The sequence below is a fragment of the Salmo trutta genome, chromosome 18, assembly GCF_901001165.1.
Source record: "Salmo trutta chromosome 18, fSalTru1.1, whole genome shotgun sequence".
Lineage (NCBI taxonomy): Eukaryota > Metazoa > Chordata > Actinopteri > Salmoniformes > Salmonidae > Salmo > Salmo trutta.
The window spans coordinates 26,725,739-26,746,440 of NC_042974.1; the positions used below are offsets into that span (position 1 = coordinate 26,725,739).

The 20,702-nt window shown below is 42.9% G+C and overlaps 1 protein-coding gene across 1 annotated transcript in view; it reads right to left on the reverse strand.

The window, feature by feature from the left end:
* LOC115153089 (extracellular tyrosine-protein kinase PKDCC-like) overlaps positions 1–19,032 on the reverse strand; it is a 39,757-nt gene extending 20,725 nt beyond the window's left edge. The window contains exons 1-3 of the mRNA XM_029698142.1: positions 17,652–19,032; positions 8,500–8,622; positions 2,880–3,145 (exon numbers count right to left, since the gene is read on the reverse strand). Coding sequence (XP_029554002.1) covers positions 2,880–3,145; positions 8,500–8,622; positions 17,652–18,452 — 1,190 coding nt within the window. The 5' untranslated portion in view covers positions 18,453–19,032. The remainder of the gene's footprint in view (positions 1–2,879; positions 3,146–8,499; positions 8,623–17,651) is intronic.
* Positions 19,033–20,702: the final 1,670 nt, after the last annotated feature.

Consider the following 20,702-nt stretch of genomic DNA (forward strand, 5'->3'; position numbering starts at 1 on the left):
AAAACTATAGTTTGTTAACAAGAAATTTGAGGAGTGGTGGAAAAATGAGTTTTAATGACTCCAACCTAAGTGTATGTAAACTTCCGACTTCAACTGTATTATAGCTCATTCGCTTTATTAGTTGCATTAGTAGTTGTAACAGTAGTTTTTATTAGTAGTTGTACAAAACGTATTTATGCCGTTAAAATGAATGTCATTTTTGAAATGACTATTACTATTTAATTGTTATTATAATTATTAGACAGTAGTTGGCATAATATTATTGTTACTAAGTATAGCTTTAGTTTTTTTTCATTTAGACACTTGAAAACGAGATGGTGCATCTCAAGAGATTTCATCCTGCAAATGTTTTCATAAATAAAAAAAATAATCAAGGTATGAAATAATTGACATTTTCAAATAGAATCTCTTTTGGGGCTTAGTTGTGGTCAATTGGCAGTGTACCATCCACTCTTAAAAAATCGTCCCATGGCTGAATCTAGTTGCCTACCCCTGCTCTAGATCCTACCCCTCTTACCCCTTCAAAGTAGGAGGATACATATGCAAATAAAAGATGACTGGTCATTGGTCAGAATAATCAGATCAGATTGTGATGTCATGCTGTGAGCCAAAAATGCCATCCCACCTGAACAGGCTTTTTTTTTCACTAAAAGGGGATTATCATGACTGCACTGCCCCGTTACGACTAGGGCTGAATTCAAGCCCTTGCTACATATCTACATGGCCCATCCACATTTCTGCAAGCCCACACATTAAAGATTTCTGGCTACATCCCAGCACAGGCCTCCTTTCGAAGCAAGCAGCTGGATGGAGGGCTAACTTGTCCCTCGAAGGCGCATCATGTCATGCCAGCCTTTTTTCGCTATACTCTACTTGAGTGGGTTGAGTCACTGACGTGATCTTCCTGTCCGGTTTTGCGCCCCCTCGGGCTCATGCGGTCGGGGAGATCTTCGTGGGCTATACTCGGCCTTGTCTCAGGGTAGTAAGTTAGGTCTGTTGATATCCCTTTGCTGGTGTGGGGCTATGCTTTGGAAAAGTGGGTGGGGTTATATCCTGCTGAGTTGGCCCCTTCCGGGGGTAACTTTGGACGGGGCAACAGTGTCCCCTGATCTCCCGTCTCAGTCCCCAGTATCTATGCTGCAATAGTCTATGTATCGGGGGGCTAGGGACAGTCTGTCCTATCTGAGTTTGAGTTTATTTTTACAGGGACAATGCACAGTAATCAACGTTTCAGTAAAAGTGCCGGTTTTAGCCAGCTGGCTAATTTTCAACCGCAGTCCCTGGACAGGTTATTGGTATACTGTGTGATCTCAAATTCTCATGTCCTGTCTGGGGCAGGTCCTGATCTTAGGCATGCTCCCTCTAATTCTCCTCTCTCTCTTTCTCTCTATGTCTCCCCTCCTGCAGGCTCTAGTTTTGTCTTATCTTGATTATTGTCCAGTCGTGTGGTGGAATGCTGCAAGGAAAGGTCTAGTTAAGCTGCAGCTGGCCCAGAACAGAGCACCACGTCTTACTCTTCATTGTAATCAGAGGGCTGATATAAATACTATGCATGCCAGTCTCTCTTGGCTAAGAGTTCAGGAGAGACTGACTGCATCACTTCTTTTTATAAGAAACATTCATGTGTTGAAAATCCCAAATTGTTTGCATAGTCAATTTACACACAGCTCTGACACACACACTTACCCCACCAGACATGCCACCAGGGGTCTTTTCACAGTCCCCAAATCAGAACAATTTCAAGAAAGTGTACAGTATTATATAGAGCCATTATTGCATGGAACTCCGTTCCATCTCATGTTGCTCAAATGAACTGCAAACCTGGTTTAAAAAAACAGATAAAGCAACACCTCACGGCACAACGTCTCTCCCCTATTTGACCTAGATAGTTTGTGTGTATGTATTGATATGTAGGCTACATCTGCCTTTTGTAAAAAAAAATATATATATATATATTATATATATATAATAATATTGGTGTAGTTCTGTCCTTGATCTGTTCTTGTCTATTAATGTTCTATATTATGTCATGCTTCATGTTTTGTGTGGACCCCAGGAAGAGTAGCTGCTGCTTTTGCAACAGCTAATGGGGATCCTAATAAAATACCAAATACCTCCCGGAAGGACCTGAGCCCTAGGACCATGCCTCCGGACTCCTGGCCTGACGACTCCTGGCTGTCCCTGTACCAATCCATCTGGTCGTGCTGCCGATCCAGTTATGCCTCTGGCTATGGAACCCTGACCCGTTTCACCGGACGTGCTACTTTGTGTGTCTCTCTCTCTCTCTCTCTCTCTCTCAATGCTTGGCTATGAAAAGCCAACTGACATTTACTCCTGAGGTGTTGGACTGTTGCACCCTCTATAACCACTCTGGTTATTATTTGACCCCACTGGTCATCTAAACGTCTTGAAGAACGATCTGGCCTTAATGGCCATGGACTCTTATAACCTTCACCTGGCACAGCTAGAAGAGGACTGGCAACCCCTCGGAGCCTGGTTCCTCTCTAGATTTCTTTCTAGGTTCTTGCATTACTAAGGTGTTTTCCTAGCTACTGCTTCTGCATCTGCATTGCTTGCTCTTTTGGGGTTTTAGGATGGGCATATGTGTATAACTCTTTTTTTAGCAATTGCTGACATAAAAAGTGCTTTATAAAATACATTTGATTGAATTTGATTGATTTCAACAGAACCACTCTAATCATACTATGATGTAACTAATTCAGTGGATGCTGATGTCCCTTTAAATCGGAGGAAGAGCTCATTGTCATGGCTAAAATGCAATTAACCCAACCCACCATCCGATTTCTCCCTCCCCACCAGCCTCCACCTCAAATAAAGAGATTATCCTTTAACATGGCAGAGGTCTTGCTCCTCCTCACCTGTAGGCGTTGTAGAGGTTGCGCTTCTCGTTGATGCCCAAGCAGCGCCCTCTGCTGCAGGGGAGGGTGAAGTTGCGGGCGGGAAACTCCATGACGCAGTCGGAGGGCGAGCAGGGGGCCTCCTCTGTGCTGGCGTCATCCAGGTCTGTGACTTTGAGCTCCCCCGCCACCAGGACAAACTGGCGAGGCCTGAAGTCCAGCAGGGTGACAGAGCCCAGAGGGGAGTGGGCCAGGTAGTGGAGCAGACGCACCAGACTCAGACAGATCTGCAGCAGACCGAGAGAAAGAGTTTGTGAGTGTAATGTTTACTGTTCATTTATGATTCACTTTTGTTTATTTATTTATTTATTTTCACTTGCTTTGGTCATATAAACATATGTTTCCCATGCCAATAAAGCCCCTTTGAATTTAGTTGAATTGCGAGAGAGAGAGAGAATGGTGGCTCCATATCTAAATCTGTTCAGGGTACATGCATCTACTTCTGTGCCAAATGTGGAGCCCTTATCTTATAACAGTCCAGTTAGAGTATCCGCCCTGAAATTGTAAGGTTGGAAGGGTTTTAGTGTAATTCTGTAGCAGATAAGAGAAATGACAGTGGAGATGAGTCAGTCTGTCATTATTTCCCTGATTCCATCTCTCTATTCCATCTCTATTCCATTGCATTGTTCTCTTTTCCACTGCATTATTCTCTTTGGGGTTGACAGAGAGCAACCCCCCCCCCCCCCCATTTCCTCTGTGAACACTCATAAATCCCTGAGAGAACCACATGAGTCTGTGTGTTTGTGTGTGCCCCTCTCCCATTGTGTGTGTCCAGGGGTCGAGGGTAAGGGCTGAAAGGGGCAAGAGAACGCGTGAAAAGGGCAAGGAAACACGTGAAAGGGGAATAGACACCTATATTATACAGACTATAAACCAAACATCTACGTTCCCAAGAGCAGAGAGGGGAGGGAGACAGAGAGAAAAGACGAGGAGAGGAGGAGGAGCTGAACAGCTCCTTTCTTTTCAAGCGAGACAAAAGCTGTTTTTAATGTACTGTGGATTAAGAGTGAGTGGGAGAGGTGAGACACAGAGCACTGAGGCATGAGATAGGGGCTGGAGTCTCTTTCTAACCCTAGTGAAGTAACAGTAGTGCTGGAGGAATGCAATACTATGTCACACTATGCTTAAATGGGCAATTTGCAGTTGCTACATACATTTGTGGACTTATAGATGAATTATATGTATATAAAAAAACACTGTTCAGCCTCAAAACATGGTAAAAACTATAATGTTGATATCATGGATGGTCAGTCCTTTCATCTATAGCTCTGTCTATGAATTTGGGAGTGGTTACATTTCTCCAGCACCATCCCTCAGCTTTTTACTGAAACAGTGGTGAGGAATTAGCTTTCTTGTTGTTTCAACTGCTGATTGCCCCTTTAAATACTGGGTCATTTTTTTATTGATTTGATTGATAGCCATGGGTTTTTAGAGTACCCTAACGATTCTGTCATTCTATTTGACCATACTGCGTATTGTAAATACTGCAATACAGGTTCGATAGAATGTATCTATAATTTATCATTTCCATAAATGTAAATGAGCCTGACGTGAAGGTTGACAGACAGACTGCTGGGTGGGTGTGGTTAGTGAGGAGGGAGGGGTTAAAGGGGATATGGGTGTGTCTGTCTCACTGACAAGGGCTGCAGGCCAGGGCCATCAAAGCCTTTGTCAACGCTCACAGGAAATGGTTACAGACCTAAATGGAGCATTTGAAATTCAGTGGGTTTACAGCGCGCCTCCCTAGAGTCTATTAATGCCTCATACGAATTGCAAATGCTCAGAGAAAAAGCATATTTTTCTTTCATTTCGCCCTCCACATTTCAAGGGAAGGATCTTGGGTGACAAGGGAGGCAGACCTGACGCTTATGTTGTGGGGAAACAAAGGAGCAACCAAAAAACAGCACACACTGATGCTGCATGAACACACACAGCACACACTGATGCTGCATGAACACACACAGCCCACACTGATGCTGCATGAACACACACAGCCCACACTGATGCTGCATGAACACACACAGCACACACTGATGCTGCATGAACACACACAGCACAAACTGATGCTGCATGAAGACACACAGCACACACTGATGCTACATGAACACACACAGCACACACTGATGCTGCATGAACACACACAGCACACACTGATGCTGCATGAACACATACAGCACACACAAGATCCAGAGATAGTAGGTGGTGACACTCCATTGAAACAGTATTATTATATTTAGGTAATAAAAATATTAAAATAAACATCTAATTGAATTTGTCTAACCTCATGCTCTGTTATTGCGTTACGGTAAAATCGAGTTACATAGACAAAAACCAAGACATCTTGTTTGAAATGTGTGTCTTCATGGTTTCTCTCAAAGCTAGACAAAGTCCTTTTTCACTGTGCTTCAGAACCACTGACTGAACCACAAAGACATTTACAGAGCCATTCATAGAAAAGCAACTGATTTCTACGTGCAACTTAAACTCAAAAAGGAACAAGCACTAGGAAGGAGTCTTTAAAAGCATGGTCGCTGTTTAAAAGTGGGAATTATTTCAATTTTACTTGCACTAAGCCAGCGTTTCCCAAACTCGGTTCTCGGGACCTCAAGGGGTGCACGTTTTGGTTTTTGCCCTAACACTACACAGCTGATTCAAATTATCATAGCTTGATGATTAGTTGATTATTTGAATCAGCTGTGTCCTGAGGACCGAGTTTAGGAAACCCTGCACTAAGCACTGGGTATTGTTCTCTGTGGATGTACTCACAGGCTTGGAAACTTGTGTGGCTATCATTCAAGGCCCAGGAAATCAAAGTGGAAAGTTATCTCAGTCGATTTATTTACCAGAAGGCTGATGTTCGGTGGCGGTCGGTGCCGTTTAAGATGAGGAAGGACGATTTTTGTATTTTTATGAGCATGTACTTATTTCTATTAGCTACAGCATACTGGATAACTGTCATTCATATTCCATTCACCCAGCTCAATGTAACATCGATTGGTTTAGGCTACTACATGAGTCACATTTTCCCTAAACCCATCATGAGGTTGCTACAAGCTAGGAGGTTGAGGGAAAATTTTGAGTAATCAAGGTGACAGACAGTGACACATTCAATACCACCTTGCACACTATTTGCTGCATCTATCTGATCTAGGGTGTGTAATCATTAGTCGGAAGTTGCAAACAAAGGTTTCTATTGGACAAATTCAGTTATGTTTTCCCCGTTTTTGTTCCGTTTTCTTCCATTCAAGAAATGTTTTTCAAAAGACTTCGGCAGAATGAATACACCCCTGATCATCCGCAAACGCAGTTCACTTTCATAGAAACCTTTCCAAGCCAAACCTTCATACCACATCCAAACAGCATCGTCACTTTGATCTTTATATAATTCCTTCTGGCATCTACGCACTCTCCTCATCTCACCTTTTCCCTTCGCTTGTGGACTTCAGTGCGCAACACAAAAGCTGTCTGTGACCAGGCGAACAAACCTTTCCAAACCTTCATACCATAACCACTAACTTCTACACACAGCCTACATCATTGTCAGCATATTAGCTAACATCATAGTCAACATACTAGAACTAACATGTTCGTAAACCCACTACAATCATGTAGTACAGTGTACAGAATGCAGTTTAGCAGTTCACCGGCAGGCCCTGGTGGCAAATTAATAAACTCAAAAGCTTACCATGACTTGGAAGAGTTCCAGTGTTGGGTAGCCATAGCCAGCTAGCTAACATAGCATCCTTCTCTGTTTGTGCTGGGTGTTTGAGTAGGCTAAACTTGCTAGCTGCATTCATTAGCTAAGTAAGTGAAACTGAAAGTGAAAACACACAAAATAGAGCTCGCTCTCGCTTCTCCTTCATTTTTGATTAAATTAATTCATTCAAAACTGTTCTACTATTGTCTGTCTTTCTCTTTGAGTCAACCACATGTTATGCACTGCAATGCTAGCTAGCTGTAGCTTGTGCTTTCAGTAATAGATTCATTATTTGATCCTTTGATTGGGTGGACAACATGTCAGTTCATGCTGCAAGAGCTCTGATAGGTTGGAGGACGTCCTCCGGCAGTTGTCATAATTACTGTGTAAGTCTATGGAAGTGGGTGAGAACCATGAGCCTCCTAGATTTTGTAGTCAATGTACCCAGAGGACGGAAACTAGCTGTCCTCATGCTATACCATGGTGCTACCCCAGAGAGTGCTGTTGAGGCTACTGTAGACCTTCATTGCGAAACAGATTGTTTAAATCAATTATTTGGTGACGTGAATATATTCAGTATAGTTCTATCTAAAAAGGATAACTTTTTAAATATTTCACAATTTTTATTTTTATGAAATTTACTGAGGAGGATGGTCCTCCCCTTCCTCCTCTGATGAGCCTCCACTGGCTGATGTATTTGGTGTGGCGAACTACACTATGAAGCTCCGTGAGGGAGCTCTGACTGGTTAAAGGCCGCCTCTCCATGACAAATACAGTGTTGATTAGGGATAAAAACAAAGGATGCTTTAGGAGGTCATAGACTAGTGTGATGACATGTAGATAGGCTTAATGTGTAGTGTTATAAATGACAGTGACGGCACATCCAAGGACGTGTTGAGCTGTGCATGTGTCAATGGTTACACTGGGAACTCTTTAACTAACTTCCCCATGCCCAATTCCAAACCCACCCCTAGCCCTACCCACCAGGCACTTGTACAAATCTGAAAGGATTGTATAGATGTAAATGATATGGAAGCTCAAGGCACTTAAGGAAGCCCAAGGCCTATCAGAAGGCATTGTGAAGCTATTACTACGTTTTTTATATATATATATCTATCCATTCCTTTTCTGGTCCATGTCAACAGATATAGGTTGATTTGAAATTTGGCAACAATCTTTCCCACCCTGTATTCATCATCACAAAACGTTTGTGTTGAAGGATCTCTCAGTAGAAGAGCTGACTGTCTCAGTGAATCTCCTCCAGTCTTGCCAGTGAGGAAAGGAAGAAAGGGAGAAAGGAAGAGAAGAAAGGAGGGGATAGAGAGAAGAGAGGAAGAGAGCACTTGCTGGTGATTTCATGCATCGAAGCTCTTTCATCCTCTGTGTGGCAGGCGGGTGGACACTCCCCCGGCCACAGGAAGCAATAGGAAATAATTAGAGCGCGGCTCTGTGGCGACAGTGATCGGCAGACCCGGCCCAGTGGCACACAGGTCCATGCTACCCAGCTAGGGAGGCAGGAAACTGGGCAGGAGAAGGGCCCTGGAAATACCATCCGCTATACCAGTAGTGTCCCTATAAACCAGGTTAACCAAGCCCATGTTTCAGCCAATTCGCTCTACATTCTGAGTCAGCCTGTAATGGGTTTGAGTCACAGGCCTTAGTATCTACTTACGCATGTGATCTACCCTCAGTCCCTCAGTAACACCTACCAGAATTCAGCCTATTCTGTTGACTCATACATGTTGCACTCTGTTCAGTGAGAGAGAGAAAATCACAAGACGTTCACAAGATAATGATAATGTCAACATAGCATTTGATTAAAACACTGTTTTAAGTGAGGGCCTGTGTTTAAGTGAAATGTGTGTGTTGTCCGCTAACACTCACCCTGAAGCGTTCCTCCCAGGAGGTCTGCAGTAGTTGGATCATCTCCAGAGGACTTCCCAGCTCTGTGATGGCTGTCACTGTGTCCTGGATGTCATTGCTGTCTTGGTAGCAGTAGCCGTACAACTGGAGAGGACACAGAGGAACACTGGTTTTTCATCTAGACACACACGATATACACTGAACGTACAAAACATTAGGAACACCTTCCTAATATTGAGTTGCACGCCCTTTTGTCTTCAGAACAGCCTCAGTTAGTCGGGTCATAGACTCTACAAGGTATCAAAAGCGTTCCACAGGGATGCTGACCCATGTTGACTCCACAGTTGTGTCAAGTTGGCTGGATGTCCTTTGGGTGGTGGACCATTCTTGATACACACGGGGAAACTGTTGAGCGTGAAGAACCCAGCAGCGTTGCAGTTCTTGACACACTCAAACCGGTGCAGCTGGGACCTACTACCATACCCCGTTCAAAAGCACTTACATCTTTTTTCTTGCCGTTCACCCTCTGAATGGCACACATACACAATCCATGTCTCAATTGTCTCAAGGCTTAAAAATCCTTTAACCTGTCTCCTCCCCTTCATCTACACTTATTGAAGTGGATTTAACAAGTGACATTAATACGGGATCATAGCTTTCACCGGGATTCACCAGGTCAGTCTATGTCATCATGAAAAGAGGTGCTCCTAATGTTTTGTACACTCAGTGTAAATCTGAGCCATCAATGACAAACAATCTCATTCAGAAGATTGAGTTACTGTATGTCGGTTGCATGCATTCTGATGTTTTTAAATGAAAACGCAATGAGACATGCGAGAGCTTTGGCACTCATTAATGTTTCTTTTGGTCGATTGAAGTAGTTTACTCTCCTCTTTATTGCTATGGTAAGTGCCTCCTAGAGATGCCGGCCCTTTGCTTGCGTAAACATTTGTGTAAGATAATTTGTGCCAGAAGAACTGGTTAAAATAAGTGGGCATGAAATTCAATCTAAAAGCATAACAACCAATATGGCTGTCAACCATACCATCAGGGAAAACACTGACTATGCAAAACAGAGGTGGCATTGCATGTTGTTTATTGGTTAATAAAAGGCTTTTACAAGTGAATGATGTGAGAATGTAGCATTGTCTGAGAGTAAAGTAGTGGAGGCTTCTCTCTGAGGGTGACTACTGTTTGTTAGCAGTTTGGGTGTGTCTGTGAAGGGCGATGCAGAGACATTTATAGCGGTGCTGTGTGATGGGAAATGTGAGGTGCCCAGTGGGTGCCAACCTTGTGGGAGGAGAGGAGGTGCCTGTGGGCAAGACTGGCTGAGTGCCCCCTTACCCCACCACTGGGTGCAGCATGACAAACACATGAAGAAGACTGCACTTATAGAGCTTAAATCAGCCCCTTTTCCTTGTGCAGTGAGAATGCATGTATGAACTGAGTTCAGTTGAGGTTAAGTTGTCGAGTGTTGTAGAGCCTCTTTATTTCTCTCTGTAAAAATTGTTCTGTTGAGTACGTGAATCTAAAGTGCATTTTTGCAGTAAAAGAAGAATGGTGTTTTTTTTATATATATAGGGCCATCAATACAGGACTAACACCTTTTTTGGGGGAGTGAATGTGTGTGAGTGTGTGTGCGTGCGTGAGCGCGTGCGTGCGTGTGAGATTGCCCTTGGCAATGCCAGAGAAGCTTTCCTTGGGGTTGGAGTGTACGGAAAGTTTTGTTATCTGAGATTGAATTCACAGTAATGACTATTATCAGCACATGCCATCTCCAGGTTGTGTGTACTGTATGCACCACGTCTGCAGCCAGCGCTGAAGTTGTTGGTATTGTGTGCAGCGGAGGCATTCTTGTGCGAACACGACCGCATCAGGGCAGTGTTTTCCCTCCATGTCAGACTAGACTCATCGGCAGCTAAGGCTGCCCAGAGTGAGATAGCAGCTGTACGCATGCTGGAGCAGTGTTTTGTGTTTGCTTTGAATCTGGTGCCATTTTGTCTGACTGTGGATCAGAGGTCACTCACCTCGGTCGTTTGATAATGTCTTTTTACTGAGAAAGGCATGACATCATTGAAGTGTTTCCGAGAAATATTAATCTGTGCAAATTTATTTATATATTTTTTGCAAAGGGATTCTGAACGGTTCTGTTGTGAGTGCTGTTCTGAGTTCAGAATCTATTCTGCTATTGTGAGTTCAGGTCTTGATGTGTCTCTGTTTCTTCTGTACATAGCGGTCTATCTAAGTGCATCTTTGGATGGGTGTATATAGAGTATGAAAGAGCGTGGCCTTAGTGAAAAGGCTGAGAAAATCTGAGGTGAGGTAAGTGTGAAAAGGCAGGCACATTAGGAACCAAGCCTAGTAGGCCAATCTCCTGGCAGTTCACCACTTTCCCGGCCAGAGGCAGGAGTGAGTCAGCATGCCATGGCACGGCATGGCCTCACCGGGAACAGAGAGGGGGCCAAGGGCCAGGGCTACAAACACACACCAGCCCAGGGACCAGTCACACTCACACAGGCCAAACCCCCACTGGCCAGTTGGCTGTACACACAAGAATTGAGTTGAAGGAAGTTTGGAAGGTCTCTCTATTCTTACTAAACTAAATGTAGGGTAGCGGGAATGTGCATTTCAACTGAGACCGGTTAATAATGCTGAGAGTTGAAGATGGACAAAGAGAATGAATCCATGCTTGAGGTGAGGCCGGGTAACCAGGGTAGTGATCAGAGTGAGACGGGTCTAACAGCCAAGAGGGGGTGCTGCTGATGGAACGGTTGCCCTGCTCTAGTAGCAGATGAAATAGTCGAGAACATATGCTATGCGCGTCATAATATGCCAACGCACCGGTGCTCCACAAAAGCATTTCTGTGTGGGACATTATTAATGTGTAAATAAACGCCGGGGTCGGCAGGGCAGTTAACTCAGTCACCACACGCTCTTTAACGAAGGCCTCCTGGCCCCCGATCAAACCGGCTCCAGGGCGGACATGTTTGTCCAGAGATGAAATCCCCAGCATCTGCCAGAGCACAGAGCACACTGCTGCTCTTCTGTTGGACAGGGTCACTGCAGGACTGAGTGTCAGTCAAACAAGAACACCTCTATCATACCAACTGGATTCTCTCTGGATCGCTGCTACGGACTGGGTGGGGACTTACTGTAAGCCTAATGACAAAAGTAGAGCTTTTAATTTCACTCACAAATCAGGTAATAAGTAACATACTTTGAACTATTATTCATGAAATTGTATGAAATGCATGTTTGAAGTGTATCCATGTGCAGCGTAGGGGTTTAACTTAGTGCTCGCGTGTGTGTGTGTGTGTGTGTGTGTGTGTGTGTGTGTGTGTGTGTGTGTGTGTGTGTGTGTGTGTGTGTGTGTGTGTGTGTGTGTGTGTGTTTATCCTTGTGGGGACCAGAAGTACTCACGAAGATAGAAAAACAAGGAAAACTCTGAGAAGTGGTGACATTTCACCGTTCCCAAAAGGAAAAAGGCTATTTTTGGCATAGGGGTTAGGTTTACAGTTACAATTAAGGTTAGGGTTAAAATTAGGGTTAGTTTAGGGATTTAGGGTTAAGGTTAGGGTTCATGTTAGGGTTAGGTTATGGGGAAAGGTTAGGTTTAGGGTTAAGGAAAATAGGATTTTGAATTGGAATCAATTGTTTAGTCCCCACAAGGATAGAGTGTGTGTGTGTGTGTGTGTGTGTGTGTGTGTGTGTGTGTGTGTGTGTGTGTGTGTGTGTGTGTGTGTGTGTGTGTGTGTGTGTGTGTGTATCGAATGACACTAATGGTTGGATTTGGTATGCCTTGTTTTAATCAGAGACTTGGACCAAGTGCAACTGGCAGAAAACCCTCTGTCATTTTCCTTTTCCATGTGAATTGATCCTTGTACATTAGATGGATTTGAGACTCATAATGCATTAAATAGAGGAGGGTGAAATTGTTAAAACCATAAGTTTGGGTGCATAAAGGGGTTTAAACGTTTTGAGTTTCGATGATTACACACTCCGTTTATTACTTTCCCCTTATATAATTTGCATGACTTCATAGGGTTGAAAACAAAGTCTGGGAGCAAGCGTTCTGGAAGAAAATATGTATGACTGCTAACTTAGTACTTTTTGGATGACTAAAATCGATAGATTTTTTTTTTTTGCTGAAATAGGGAAGGAAGCATATGGAAACAGAAATAGGTTTGTTGAGTAAGAACTCTCATCAACGTGTTTTCTCCAACTGCTCAGTAGAAATAAACATTTCAAAACGGTGTCGGAGGAGAGGGCTGCACACAAGGTGTTTTGAAGAAAGAATTTACTCCCAATACTCTGGAGTGATATTCATCTTCTCATTCCCTCCTTAAACACATCACAGGGTTTGTCAAATCAATACCTGACCTTCAGACTACCAGTTAACAGGAGCTGTGCATGAACTCAGAGTGAAATAAATCGGAGAAGTTACAGAGCTTCAACTAATGCAAATGATGTGGGAGACTCGCTGGCCATATCAAATAATGTTTCACACGAATGTAACTTTATCCGATCAAATAATTGTTCACATTTCTCTTTTAAAACTGGGGGGACTTTTTTATTAATGTTCTTTGAGCACATGCACAACAGCCCATATTCAACTTCAAAACTGTACTTTCCTTGACTTTCTTTATCTGTTACTTAGAAGCGTTGACGTGCCTGTATTGTATATTCTCGGAAAGTTTCAGAGCAAGAAGACAAGCAGAAATGTCCTATGTTTATGTGGTGAGGGTCTGGGGTTCTGGGGGTCATGAGGGCACCCTGCTCTCCATGTAGAGTGTGGGGGCTGCAGGGCTGCTGATCCCCCAACATACCTAGGGTAGGGGTTGATCAGAAACAGGGCTGAGGGCTTAGAGAGGCAGGGCAGGCCCTGGACAACATTTCTCTGGGGTTCTCTTCCCCCCCCCCCCCCCCAGCTTCCTTCCCATGGAAGTCGGAGGTTAAAGTGTTAACCCTGGCTTAATTGCAACTCTGTCTCCAGTCCACTCATCCTCAAACTGACCCCAAGGCCCACAGACACCGAGCTTTCACATTAACACAACCTGGTTACTGATTCCCCAACTAACAGAGGAGATCTACTGAGCAGGCCCTGGGGTAGAGAGGGAGAGGCTGACAGAATGACACGCTTGTGTAAACATAATCCAGCTACACAGCCAGAAACCGGCCAAGATCCCTGCAGCAGCCCAGAGGTCCCACCACTCTCAGATCATCTGTATCCACCACATATACTTTTGCTGACAGGTAACCCTTACATTCATGTCATTAAGTAGACACTTTTATCCAGAGGGAATGCATAGATTTTCATCATTTTCTTTTCTTCCATACTGGTCCACCATGGGAATCAAACCCACAACTGTGGTGTTGCAAGCACCACGCTCTACCAACTGAGCCACACAGGCCCTCCTCCCCTCATTCCCTCCATCCCCCACACCCTCAGCCCAGGCAGGCAAGCAGCCCCTCTTTTTATCTCCCTCACTGATCAGCTCAAATTCCTATTATTCACACTCGTTCTAACATGGACGAGGGCAGAGAAAGGTGAACGGCGCCTGCCGTGCGTGCTGGTGTAAGAAACATGTGTCCACAATCCACCTCGACCTCCCAGTCAGTCGCCCACTACTCCTCTCCTCTTCGCAGGAGCGTCCCCCATCTATCCTGGACAAGCCGTATCAGTCAACGTGGCTATTGACACCAAAAGTGTGCTGAGTTAGGAGAACAGAGATGAACTGCTTTGGTTTCTACCTCTGATCCCACCCTCTCCAGTGAGAGAGCCTGGGCCTCTGTCGCTCCTCTCATACCGAGGACTCAACCAGAGGCAGACACTAAGCAGACAGTGTGTTGTAGACTGTTTTGGTCAGACAGAGCCAGACTTCATTACTCTAACAGGATATATTGGATCAGCGGAGCTGAACATTAAATACTCTTTGGGATACTAAACATACTAAAACGTTTACTTGCAATCAACCAGTTGTTTAGTTTGCACAATTTTTCTTGTAAATGATGCATTGATGTCAATGGGAGATTTACGTGAATAATATTGTTATACATACAGATCTCAAGTTATGGTTCTAGTAAGTCAAATTAATATCAACCTAAACCAGCTAAAATAAACATTTGTTTTAGTAATGGAGATATTGCTTTAATTCAGTCTTAAAGTTAATATATTATTTATTCCTGTGATTTATTCTTTCTAACGGGCTAGTGGAGCATGCCAGTAAACTTTACCCTAGAAGTCATTCAGGCATTTTTCCTGGTGCACAAAAAAAGTGCATGTATTAGCCTTAAGGCCAGTGTGCTCATGTTCATAGAGGAATGAAAAAGAAATAATATTTTCCCTATGATTAGAGAGAGAAATTCCATACCATTTCCAGTTTATGTTAACATTTTCTAAAGCAATTCCTGTAATCCCTCAATGTAGCTTCCATGCCAGAAAATGAATTTTGTTATTTTTTATGTTTATCCTGAAATAAATCATCTTGGTATTATTCACTTATGACAACGATGATAGAGTGGGATAGCCAGAGTGCACTTCCCAGTCACACAAATGCTAGCATGTATACGCCTATGTGTGTGTGTGTGTGTGTGTGTGTGTGTGTGTGTGTGTGTGTGTGTGTGTGTGTGTGTGTGTGTGTGTGTGTGTGTGTGTGTATTACACTGGGATGGACAGAAAAGTCTGAGTGGACACACAAACCGAGACTCCAGTACCACAAAAAAGTTTTCAAAAATGTTACAAAAATAAACACTCCTGTATTATAGTCAATATTAATGTAAGTCTGTACCTATCACAACATGGACTAGTAAGTGAGCGATGAGAGATGGGCAGCTACTATATTGGGCTCCACTCCCCCCCTGACTCCGCAACGGAACTTCTATAACGAAAAGAACTTCCTACTGATGAATAAACCAAGTAAAACATTAGAAACTGTTCAAATGTATTAACATGCTGTAGTGACATGTTCAATGCGGTTGTCAAAAAAGAATGCCTGATTAAAGTTATAGCTTGGCCATCAAGTTTAGAGGAGAGTTTTGATATGAGTTAATAATGTGGATTATTGAATGTAAATCAATTGAAAGACACCCAGTTAGTTATAAGTTATAAGTGAAAGATTTAAATAAGTTACAAAAAGTGGCAAAGGCCTAACTCCCCATATAGCCTTACTAAAGTCTAGAAATGTCAATTAAAAAATATATATGTTTTACATACATTGGTTTTATTTATTAATTTTGAATTTTAATTCAAGGTTAATGTGGGTTTAACATTGTTTGACAATAATATGTGCTTTACAATAATACACATTTTGTAAGGGTGTGATATTGTTTTATTGTTTGCAATTGAAATCTTGATAAGAATGTAAACTACCTGTAAAGCTTCATACAGTGTAAATAACTTGATTATGGGCCAGATATTCACTTGTATCCTAGGCTAGGGTATAATTCTTCAAAATCTTTCTACATTCACCATGCAAACAGAAAGATCAAGTCTGATAGATGTGACTCAAAATATGTATGACACGTTTAGTTTAAATAGATTACTTCCAGTTTGGCTATGCTAACAAAATACTTACGTATAGCAATTCTGATCAAAAGATCACAAACGTATAATATTGTCCAGAAAATGATTTTATGGAGCATAATTGATTACATGTATTGTATTTGAATAAATGTTCTGTATAGACTATTTGGCTACTGTCTTGATTCTGTTGTACCATTCCTATAAAACAAGTAGGTCTATCTTCAAAACGTGACACTTTTTACTTAAAGTGCAACTATTGTTTTACCTTAAATTAGCCTACCTAATTTTAAGTTAGGTTATAATAGCTAGACTACACTTGATTTCAAAACAAAACGGCACGTTTTTCCACTGGTTTGATGACTACTTATCTATCTATCCAGCAACAGTTACGATGAAGGCATGAAATGCCCTCAACAATGTCGTTTGGATTGCTGTTGTTTGGATATTTTAATTGGGCCTCATGCGGTACATATTACTGTAAAGCACAGATTTAGGCCTATATGCTGTAGCCTATAAATGCCACTTTAACCAGTACCTCAAGGCCATATATTTTCTCAAACAGTAGCCTAACATGTGAAACATTAGAAGAACATTCTTCAAATATAGGCGCTATATCAGAAAATGTGAGATGCGTGAGTATAGGCTTGCAACTGTTCTCGTGCATAAATCTAGGGATACGTGTACAGGCATTACTATTTGTAGACCTACATTGTAGGCCTATATGGATTATACATGCTTTATTAGTGTGGATATTGATAAGGCTATTTGGCCTAGGCTACTTATCTCCGTCTGAATTGTAAAATCCTCCTTTACGCATGCATGCATTTATTTTGGTGATGTTATGGACAAGCTACTTAAAGACGAGCTGTTAATATAACGTAATTAAAAGGCCTTCTGACTTTTTTACACAAATGTATTATGATTTACCCGCGTATCGGTAGGCTACGCCACAGATCTTGTGTAAATGCAAATAAAATACAAGGTACAATGCGGCAAAGCCTCGGGCGTCTCACCGCTCACCGGCTCTTGTGCCATGCAGATCCAGCAAACCGCTGAACGGCTTAAACTCGACAGGGTGACAATGAACTCTAAACTATTAATCATCCACTAAACGGACAACACATCGTCCAAATGGCAATATTAATAATAGGCCAACCATGCACTTATTTCACGTTGCCTATTTTGTTTTCACTGCACTCTGGACTGATTTCTCAAGTTATCTCGTGGAAATGGAATACACACCAATGTCCAAAGTGTTCAGCCCATGTGTCACTTTTGACACGCCGAGAGGCTTAAATGTAAAGTTTCACACCTACGGTTATTCAGTCATTAGGGAAAGAATGATTCACGGTTTGGCTGTTGGCATATGACAAAATGGCAATTAACTAACTTCGATACTGCGTAAAGAGCACAAATGGGGTTACATTTGAAGACTTAAATGATTTATAGGGCCACTGCTACAAGTTATAATGAAATGAATGGATTTCAGATAAAATCCTTTAGGCAATAGGCAACAAAAACATACCGCATCTTAAATAGGTCTGTGTGTGATACTAGGCCTACAGCGAAATAAATAATTGTGCAACAGAAATGGCTAAAAGACACCGGTCAGTAAGGCATCAATTTGTTAGCTAGCCTAGATATAGATTACCTTTAAAATGTTGGGGTGCTGTAGCCTTTCCATCAGCGTCATTTCTTTCACTATTTTGAAGGACGCCAGTCTGTAGCAGTCTCCAGGTGAACCATATTTCTTTACGCAATTTTCCATATCGTGTCCCCCGAAATCCACCGATTTCAGAGCCACGGACAAGCTGTTGTTGAGAGACGCCTTGTAGACAGCCTTTGTGTAGCCTGAGCCGAGGTACTGGACATTGGTCACGTTGTCTATGCTGCTGCAGCCAAGCATCGGAGTACCGTTAACGCTGCTCAAAGTCATAGTGAAATCTTTCCGTGATGCTGTGTGCATGTATATGGAAGGTGAAAGTCGATTTTGAAAATGCGTCTGTCGGTTATCGGTTCGCTCAATTACTTTGATAGGGTCCCAATTGTCCCCTGGCTCTGAATCCATGAGCCTCCGTCTCTCCAGCTGGCGGACTGGGTCTCCGGTGCCAGACCCATGTGCTTGGTGCTGACGGTACCGCACAACCTCATCGAATCTTTCTCGTATCTGCAGCAGAAGGTCCTGATGATGCCTGCTTCCTACGGCAGGTTTACTACTGGACTCGGCCATAGCTTTAGTGACTGACCCGCCGACTTGAAGCTGTGAATCGCCTGTAACCTGCTGCTGTTTTTCGTGGTTGTACCGATGTACTCTATGGTCGTGGTTCTGATGGTGCTCAAACCCTGGTATATACAGCAAATTCATCAGTGTACCAAGGAAGAAGGCAAGACAGAAGCCTACCGCAACCACTATCCTTCTGCGCTTCATTGTGATCCGTTTTACTAATAACATTAAAATATGTCTGTTTTCGCCTCCAGCCCCCGCCTAGCAGTCTACCACCTCTGTAGCCGTGCCCGGAGTCCACGGTTCTATCGTGCGCGTCAGAACTTAATGGTATACCGATGCCTCGAACGATGCCGAAAGCGTTATGATCACGTCTTCATCTTGATTAGGATTTATGCAGCCAAGCAGGTTGAAGATCCTCCCCATATAAGGTTGATCATGGTGATACACTTGCCTTCACAGACTGCAAAGCCCACCACTTGTGTAGCCCATGCGCGCATCAGGCAGAGGTCCTCTCTCGTAGCCTACTAGAAGCCCCCTGAGCGACTAAACAACCGTGACGCCACTGTGATTGACAGCATACGTATATCGTGCAGCTGTGAGCACTGTAGTTCTCCAGGCAGGGCAATTCTCATGAGGGTACGTCTTACATAGAAAATATTACAACCACATTACCCATGATGCAATGTGAAAAATCCAGACACTGGACATTGAGTTCCAACAAACCAGCAGCTGTGGGGCGGTGTTTGATGGTTCTTCGAAATGCCTTTTCGAGTAATGGCACGCGCAAAAGCTGACCACTGAAGCGAGTGATGAAAGCGTATTAGTTGATTGATGGACATTAATAATAATATCTAGTATTGCTCTTGATGGATGAATCTTGTTTTAATCACCATTTTGAAAGGCTAGGCTTATATGTGTTTCAAATGTTGGCTTAATTGAATGTTTGCAAAATCCTTTCTGATAGGGGCCTACGCCTCAGCAAAAGAAAAGGGGATGCCTAGTCAGTTGTACAGCTGAATGCATTCAACTGAAATGTGTCTTACGCATTTTACCTAAACCCTCTGAATCAGAGAGGTGCAGGGGGTCGTCTTAATCGACATTCACGTCATCGGCGCCCGGGGAACAGTGGGTTAACTGCCTTGCTCAGGGCAAAACGACAGGCTTTTACATTGTAAACTCCGGGATTCGATTCAGCAACCTTTCGGTTACTGGACCAACGCTCCTACCTGCCAGACTACCTGGTCACTCCTTAATATATGCCAATTGGTTATGTCATCCATATTATAAATTGGTACCTATCTAGTAGATTTTCTTCTGATGGTCTATTGTTACACAACATGACAAGTAGGTAAGTTGAAATGTTTTCAATTAATAATGAGCATTGCCCTTAGAAGAGACAACAAAAAAAATGAGCACAATGCTTTTCAGCAAGTAGTGCATTTAGCTAACACTTTTGGATTGCTTTAAATCTACTACCTCGGTTTTAAATTGATAGAGAAGTTCAGACTCCTTGCAGGCTGAAGTTATGCGAGCCCCTCTGTTACTTGGAAAGAAAAATGTGTATAATTATGTCTCTGGGGTCGGAGAAGTAAAACTAAACTAAAAGCAGACATTACAAAAAAAAGCAGTATAAATAATCAAATAATAGGCTCCAATAAGGCTTTGTTAAACTCGGCTGAGATAAGCATTCCTCGAATGGAATCTCATGTTAGCCAGCACCCCCCGCCCTCCTAAATAAATCCCGTGGTGTTTGTCTACTGTAAATACACTGTAGCAGTGCCAGCGACGTTTAAAAAAATGAGCCACGACCCCTTTTTAGTTGGCCCAAACAGAGTTCACGCAGGGGTCTCGCTCTCTATTGTGGTAAACAATGATGAACTTTAAAATAATGTTATTAATAATAATAATTTATTGGATTACTTTAATGACAAATGAGTTATTTCTGGTGTTGCAGAGGCGAGACCGAGCGGCCTATATGGCTTCATTAGGCCCCCAAAAAATCAGCAGGATGCCGCGGCGAGACCAGTCTAAACCCTGCTGGGGCTCCGGATAGTGTAGACCTGAATGCTAGTGACACGTCTATCCATCAAACCCACATTACCATGCTGTTAGCAACTAATTAACACATACAATCAACCTGGAAACTGAACAAACAAAGCGGAGACAGGGGGTGGGGGGGGGGGGGGGGTGAGGGGTAGGGGGTAGGGGGCTAGCTTTGGTTAATATATATTAGTCTCTGTTTAAAAAGGTCAGAGTAGTGTAAAAATTATTATATTACATACTATTATATTATACTATATTAGCCGACATTAAATTATATATTAGGAACCATTGGGCCTTTGACAGATTGGTAAGGATAATTTTGGATGGAACTGCAGTGGAGCTGAAGCGTTATAGTAACTATACCTCATTATAGTAACTATACCACTGTATCCCACACTAAATTGTATAGTGTATGGAGCAGTTCTTGTCACT